The sequence below is a fragment of the Hoplias malabaricus genome, chromosome 5 (genome assembly GCF_029633855.1).
Source record: "Hoplias malabaricus isolate fHopMal1 chromosome 5, fHopMal1.hap1, whole genome shotgun sequence".
NCBI lineage: Eukaryota > Metazoa > Chordata > Actinopteri > Characiformes > Erythrinidae > Hoplias > Hoplias malabaricus.
In genome coordinates this window covers 1,886,885-1,894,639 of record NC_089804.1, presented here as the reverse complement: position 1 = coordinate 1,894,639, position 7,755 = coordinate 1,886,885, and the positions used below count along the sequence as shown (strand labels likewise).

At 44.1% G+C, this 7,755-nt stretch overlaps 1 protein-coding gene across 3 annotated transcripts in view; it reads left to right on the top strand.

Annotated features, from left to right (window-relative positions):
* The window catches only part of aimp1b (aminoacyl tRNA synthetase complex interacting multifunctional protein 1b), an 8,584-nt gene extending 1,123 nt beyond the window's left edge, over positions 1-7,461 (top strand). Inside the window, exons 1-7 of one of the 3 annotated variants that reach the window (XM_066671533.1) lie at positions 1-39; positions 284-382; positions 1,969-2,082; positions 2,762-2,929; positions 3,296-3,477; positions 4,601-4,769; positions 6,557-7,461. The exon at positions 1-39 is cut by the window's left edge and continues 226 nt beyond it. In XM_066671533.1, coding sequence (XP_066527630.1) covers positions 295-382; positions 1,969-2,082; positions 2,762-2,929; positions 3,296-3,477; positions 4,601-4,769; positions 6,557-6,723 — 888 coding nt within the window. In that variant the 5' untranslated portion in view covers positions 1-39; positions 284-294 and the 3' untranslated portion in view covers positions 6,724-7,461. Of the gene's footprint in view, positions 40-96; positions 170-283; positions 383-1,968; positions 2,083-2,761; positions 2,930-3,295; positions 3,478-4,600; positions 4,770-6,556 lie in introns of those variants that run through there. The other 2 variants (XM_066671531.1, XM_066671532.1) reach the window with 2 other exon arrangements.
* Positions 7,462-7,755: the final 294 nt, after the last annotated feature.

Genomic DNA, 7,755 nt, shown 5'->3' with positions numbered 1-7,755 from the left:
ATCTCCTGCTCCTGACAACGGGTGTTGTGGAGATACGAGGTTTGTGAATGGGATGAGTTTGTAAATCTGGTGCTGGATCAGTGGTTCTGAGCTGGACTCTGTTCCAGCCGTCAGTCGTGTAACTGTGAGTGCTCTGTGTGTGTGATGTGGGGGTTTGCTCGAGGCCGAGGTGAGTAACGAACAGAACGTGAGAAAGTATTTATAGAGCGGCCAGGGGGGAACACGAGGGGAGAGTTCACAGCTGCTCTCTCTCTCTCTCTCTCTCTCTCTCTCTCTCTCTCAGGTGTTATAATTATGGCTGAATCTAATGTGGATCTGAAGGAGGATGAAAAGCTGTTGGAGTTCTTCACTCAGCAAATACAGCTGCTCAAAGAGAAAGCAGGTTTGAGTAACAGACTTTATATGGTGCGTTATGGTGATTTTGGGTAATATTTAAAGTTTGTAGGGTATTTTATAAGTACATTATGTAAACCAATGGGGATGGGGAGTGTCTCCCAAAAGTTACAGAGTGCAGTTTCTGCTGTGCTGAGCACGGAGTACAGCGACAGAGGCTCTATTCTCCGTTTTACAGCTCAGTGCACATCACATTATTACTGTAGAAGGTTGTTCCTATGTTGGGTCTGCTACTGACTTTTTTTTGTAAATATTATACATATCATGGTCAATAGATCAATATTACATTCACATTTTTTAAACATGAGATATGTCCTTGGGGTATAATGTTGCATTAATTGGATCTTTTTTTGTATTGGACTTTAACAAATAAAACCTCTATATTTTCTGAGACTCTACAAAACCTTGTGACTCCTTAAACACTCTCTGTTACTATCTGTGAACTGTCACTGGGGGTGCTGATGATACTGAGGATGCTGATGATACTGATGTTGTTGTTGTGGCGATGGTGTTGTTGTGGCGATGGTGTTGTTGTGATGATGTTGTTGTGGTGATGGTGTTTTGGTGATGGTGTTGTTGTGGCGATGGTGTTGTTGTGATGATGTTGTTGTGGTGATGGTGTTTTGGTGATGGTGTTGTTGTGGCGATGGTGTTGTTGTGGCGATGGTGTTTTGGTGATGGTGTTATTGTGGCGATGGTGTTGTTGTGGCGATGGTGTTGTTGTGATGATGTTGTTGTGGTGATGGTGTTGTTGTGGTGATGGTGTTTTGGTGGTGTTGTTGTTGTGGCGATGGTGTTGTTGTGGTGATGGTGTTGTTGTGGCGATGGTGTTGTTGTGGTGATGGTGTTGTTGTGGTGATTGTGATGTTGTGGTGATGGTGTTTTGGTGATGGTGTTTTGGTGATGGTGGTGTTGTGGCGATGTTGTTGTGGTGATGGTGTTGTTGTGGTGATGGTGGGGTTGTGGTGATGGTGGGGTTGTGGTGATGGTGATGTTGTGGCGATGGTGTTGTTGTGGTGATGGTGTTGTTGTGGCGATGGTGTTGTTATGGTGATGGTGGGGTTGTGGTGATGGTGTTTTGGTGATGGTGGTGTTGTGGCGATGTTGTTGTGGTGATGGTGGGGTTGTGGTGATGGTGGGGTTGTGGTGATGGTGATGTTGTGGTGATGGTGTTTTGGTGATGGTGTTGTTGTGGCGATGGTGTTGTTGTGGCGATGGTGTTGTTGTGGTGATGGTGTTGTTGTGGTGATGGTGTTGTTGTGGTGATGGTGTTTTGGTGGTGTTGTTGTTGTGGCGATGGTGTTGTTGTGGCGATGGTGTTGTTGTGGTAATGGTGTTGTTGTGGTGATGGTGTTGTTGTGGTGATGGTGTTTTGGTGCTGGTGTTGTTGTGGCGATGGTGTTGTTGTGGTGATGGTGTTGTTGTGGCGATGGTGTTGTTGTGGTGATGGTGTTGTTGTGGCGATGGTGGGGTTGTGGTGATGGTGGGGTTGTGGTGATGGTGATGTTGTGGTGATGGTGTTTTGGTGATGGTGGTGTTTGATGATGGTGTTGTTCTGGTGATGATTGTACGCAGTGCTGCAGGCATCGGTGCGCGAGGAGAAGAAGCTGCTGGTGGAGAACAGTAAACTGAAGAAAGACATTGATGAGCTGAAGAGACAACTGCAGGAAACACGCAAGAGAAAATCCAGTGAGAACACACAAAAACAAACATACACACACACACACTTATATATATATATATATATATATATATATATATATATATATATATATATATATATTCATTCATTCAGTGTCAGGAACCCTTATCCAGTTCAGGGCGGTGGTGGGTCCGGAGCCTACCTGGAATCACTGGGCACAAGGCAGGAACACACTCTGAGGGGGCGCCAGTCCTTCACAATGTGACACACACTCACACATTCACTCACACCTACGGGTGCTACACAGGGAGAACACACCACACTCCTCACAGACAGTCACCCAGAGGAAACCCACGCAGACACAGAGAGAACACACCACACTCCTCACAGACAGTCACCCAGAGGAAACCCACACAGACACAGAGAGAACACACCCCACTCCTCACAGACAGTCACCCAGAGGAAACCCACACAGACACAGAGAGAACACACCCCACTCCTCACAGACAGTCACCCAGAGGAAACCCACACAGACACAGGGAGAACACACCACACTCCTCACAGACATTCACCCGGATATATATATATATATACACACAAAAATTCTCACACACACACACAGATCGGTGTTGATTGCAGCACTTTTATAGTGAAATGTAGAGAATGAAAGAAAACAAAAAACTCATAAAAATAAATTTGAATCATCTATGTTTGTGTGTGTTTCAGTGAAGCTCCATCAGGAGAGGGTTCTGACCGCATCTATAGCAGCGATGAAGTCCAGTGCACCTGAGATTTTACAACAAGCTGCCCCCACACAACCTTCTACTGCCCCCACAGAACAGAGGAGACCCCCACACAGACACACAGAGGCCAGGAGGACGAGAGAAAGGACAGGTACCCCCCCCACCCCACACACCCACACACCCACACACATACACACACACACACACACACACATACATACATACACACGCATACACACGCACACACCCACAAACACACACACGTGTGCACGCGCACACACACACGCAGACACTCACAAACACACATGCTCACGCGCGCACACACACGCACACACACACACAAACACACACACCTGTATTTATCTGCCATCTCTCTCTCTCTCTCTGTCACTCTCTCTCTTTCTTTCTGTTTCTTTGTCTCTCTCACTCTCTCTGTCTTTCTCTCTGTCTCTCTCTCTCTCTCTCTCTCTCTCTCTGTCTTTCTCTCTGTCTCTCTCTCTCTCTCTCTCTCTCTCAGGAGTGGCGTGTGCTCTGGATCAGAGGTCTGATGTGTCCAGGTTGGATTTACGGATCGGACGAATCCTCTCAGTTCGGAATCATCCAGACTCTGAATCACTGTATGTACAGGAGGTGGATGTAGGAGACTCCGCCCCCAGGAACGTGGTCAGTGGACTGGCCAATCACGTGCCTCTAGAGCAGGTGGGAACCATGCCAACCATAATTAACTCTTCAAACTCTATGCTTAAAGTTCATTCACTTTCACTGTAATATGAATTATTCATTAATTGTGAGGAATATTTCAGTCTCCATAATGAATATTTATTAAACACTGTAAATTAATCAGAATACACTATTCATTTTTCTGTATCTGACATGAAGTACTCAGTATTTGATCTGAATTATTCAATATCTGCTTTGAATTTTGCAGCATGCGGAGTGAATTATTCAGTAGCTATAATAAATTATTCATTATCCACTGTTAATTATTCTGAATGTTTTATGAAATATTCTGTACCTACATTTAATTATTAAGGATCTACTTTTATTATAATTATGAATCTACATTGAATTATTCAGTGTCTACTATGAATTGTCCTGTGTCTACTCTGCAGTATTCAGTATGCTCTCTCTCTCTCTCTCTCTCTCTCTCTCTATATATATATATATACATATATATTTCACTGGTAGGGGTGTGGGGGTGTAGTGGGACGTTGTGTGTGTGTGTGTGTGTGTGTTGTCCGTCCTGCTGGGGTAAAAGTGTAAAAGCAGAAGTGAGCATAGCCTCCATATTTCTGAGCCTCTGAGAAATGAACTCCTCTGAGTTTTGGAGTCAGGTTTATTTCTGGGTCCCAGGCTCCCTGTTTATAGCTTCTCAAGGAGTGTGTGTGTGTGTGTGTTTACTCTTTCAGCTGTTCAAGATCATTGGTGTCTTAAGCAGCACCTGCCAAGTCTCCTCCACACATTCTGAGTGTGTGTGTGTGTGTGTGTGTGGTAAAAGACCACCGTATTAACAGTACATCTACCCTACTTCTTTCTTCCCTTCATTCAAACCGTGTATCTACACCTTTGTCGTTTTTCGTATTTTGATAGTTCTCCTCCAAGCGTGTTGAGCTGAAGCAGTGTGAAAAGTAATGGTGGTGGGTTTCACACGTCGGAGGAAACGTGTGCTCCTCATGGTCTAAGGTTGTGGTCAGGGTGTTGTAGATAATGGAGAACTGACCAAATCTGACCAAAGATTACCATTTCCTTCTCTGTTGAAGTTACTATAATGTCTTCTTTCTGATAGTGACGATATGCTGTGTGTGTGTGTGTGTGTGTGTAGTTGCAGGACAGGCTAGCAGTTCTCCTGTGTAATGTAAAACCAGTCAAAGTGCGAGGAGTCCAATCTCAGGCTCGGCTCATTTGTGCTGTCAATCAAGACAAGATGGAGCCTTTAGACCCACCCAGTGGAGCCCAGCCAGGGGACAGGGTCACCTTCCACAGCTTCCCGGGTAAGCACACACACCCCCCACTGACACACACACACACACACACACACACACACACACACATTCACAGACACACACACACACACCACAATATTACACTTTTCATACAGTTCAACTTTCATAGCTACGGCTCTCCTGAGAGAAGATACAGGATCTCCACCTGATCTTCAAATGTAGTGTTTGCGTCTCTAGAAACATAAATCAGAGATATCCAGACTGTGCTTGTGCCTGTGGTGTAATGTTAAATTAAGAAAGACAGGACCAATATTGATGTCTCTGAACTTGCCCATGCTGGTGACCTCTTTAGCAAGAACCTCAAGATAATGAATGGATCCCTGCCTGCTCTGTCATGTGCAGCTCAGTTATCCAAACTGAAGGACTCTTATTTTGGAGACATTAAGAGAAACCCTAAGAACAATCATGGAGAGTATTCTGGAGAAACCTTGTTTATCAGAGTTGATTAAGCTGAATACAGGTGAAGGGGGCTCTCTAGTGGTTCAGTGCCTTTTGGTGCTTTTCCACGGCATTCAACCTACTTGACTCTGCTCGGCTCTTTTGGTTTTCCACTGGCCAAATCTGTTCCTGGTTTCTGGAACCATGTTCCTTTTTAGTCTATGTTCATGTACAGTTTCAACCAAGCAGAGTAGGTACTAAACGTTAGGTGTTAACTCTGCAGAGCTCAGACCCGCCAATCACCACAAAATGCAAAGCTCCAGCACAAAACCGCTGCTTGTAAAATCTGTGAAGTTTTAGCAACTTTCACATTTGTTTTTCTCTGACTCACAGCAGCGATTTGTAACATTCTCCTGAGGGGTTTTTGAAGAGGTTCAAACACTCCTTGGGTCGATGGCTGAGGAAAATCTGCAGTGAAAGCTGCCCGTGCGACAAGGAAAACCAATTGCAGAGAACTGGAGCATGGAGCCGTGTTCAGTCAAAAAAAACAAATACAACACACCAATACACAGCAAGTAAACAGCTACTGACTTTTACCACTCACTTTGTGGTTTTCAAAACCTGCGGCTCCTGTTAGAGAGAGGGTTTTACGACAACACCGTCTCCATTTTGTGGGGAGCTGTGCTAGTGGAAAAGCAACAAGCTAAAATCAAGTCTAGTCGAACCAATCCCATGCAGTGTAAAAGCACCATAAGTGTTGTTTCTTTCATGGTGAGATGTCTGGTCTGATCCCTACTGTTGCCTCAGTCTAGGTCAGAAGGCCCTCCTTTATCACAATTCTAGCCAGCACAGGCATCTATTAGCTGGTACCTTATCTGTTTTATATATAGAAAGATAGATATATGATATATATATATCATTCATTTATTCATTATCTGTAACCACTTATGCAATTCAAGGTCACGGTGGGTCCAGAGCCTACCTGGAATCATTGGGCGCAAGGCAGGAATACACCCTGGAGGGGGCGCCAGGCCTTCACAGGGCAAAACAGACACACACACACATTAACTCACACACTCACACCTACAGACAATTTTGAGTCGTCAATCCACCTACAACATGTGTTTTTGGACTGGGGGAGGAAACCCACGCGGACACGGGGAGAACACACCAACTCCTCACAGACACCTGGATAGGGAATCGAACCCACAACCTCCAGGCCCCTGGAGCTATATATATATATTAATATATATATATATATATATATATATATATATATATATATATATATATATATATATATATATATATATATATATATATATATATAACAAATAGGGACAGAGATCCCCGCCTGCCTCATTCTTCTCTTATGTTATTTCTCTTTGTCTCCACAGGTGAAGCAGAGCGAGAGCTGAACCCAAAACGACGGGTTTGGGAGCGTTTACTCCCAGACCTTAGCACGGATGCTAAGGGCGTGGCCAACTATAGGGGTGTGGCTTTTGAGGTGAGAGGGAAGGGCCTCTGCCGAGCTGCCACCATTAGCAATGGAAGCATCAAGTAAAAGACCCAGAAGCATTGCCATGGCTACCAGTATCTAATCCCAAGAGTGCCAAAGAGTTCTAAGGATGAGTTAGGCATGTTTGGTCCATGTACTGTTGTGAAGTAAATGTTCTTCAAAGGAATTAAAGGGTTGACCACTCTGCTCTTCTGGTTTTGTATTAAAATTAATGGCATGGATAAAAAGCTAAACCTCAGGAGTCTCTGGTTTGGCAGGATATCTTTAGGGTGTGTGTGGATGCAGTGAACCAGGCTGCTCTGGACACAGGACTTGCTCCAGCTACCCAAAAAGCCCCCACGTCCCCGTATCTCTAAAGCCCACTGAGATCAGGCAGGATCAGCTCTGCTTCAGGAGGATTAGCTCAGCTCTGGGGGTCTTTGGGGAGATTGGAGCACTGTCAGGTACAGAACTGTCTGATGGTGCATAGCAGTAAAAACCACTCTGCCTTCAGAAAAAGAATGTATTAATGAATTAATGTGTATGCCTTGGCACAAATGGCATCACTTTGAACTAAACTTTGGAGGGGTTGAACATAGCCATCTCTGAGGGCAGGGAACCATCAGAAGATTAGGGTAGGAGTACGAAAAATGTTTGAGTCAAAGGTTATTAAAAAGACAGATGGTAGACAGTATTTGGTACAGAATCTTATCTCAATATCTGATGTCATCTTACAATTCAAATCATTTTGCTAATGTAAGTGCAGTGTTAGGAGTCTTGCCCAAGGACTCTTATTAGTGCAGCATGATGTAGTTACCCAGACAGGGACTCCAGTCCATCTCTGTTTTGAATTAAAGCAGAAATAAAGTGTGAACATAAAGTGTGAAAAAGCCTTACTTTCTTAAAAACAAGAGTTACTCTGCTATCTACAGTCAATTTCCAGATTAAGTCTACAGGTCACAGATGAGCGCAACTACTCTGCCAATATGAATCAGACGAGGAGTTGATTTTATTCAAACGAAGTTCATGATTTAAAAAAGGAGACACAGAAACAGAGCAAGATCACTAAGAAACAAAGACTGAATTCTTCAAAAAATC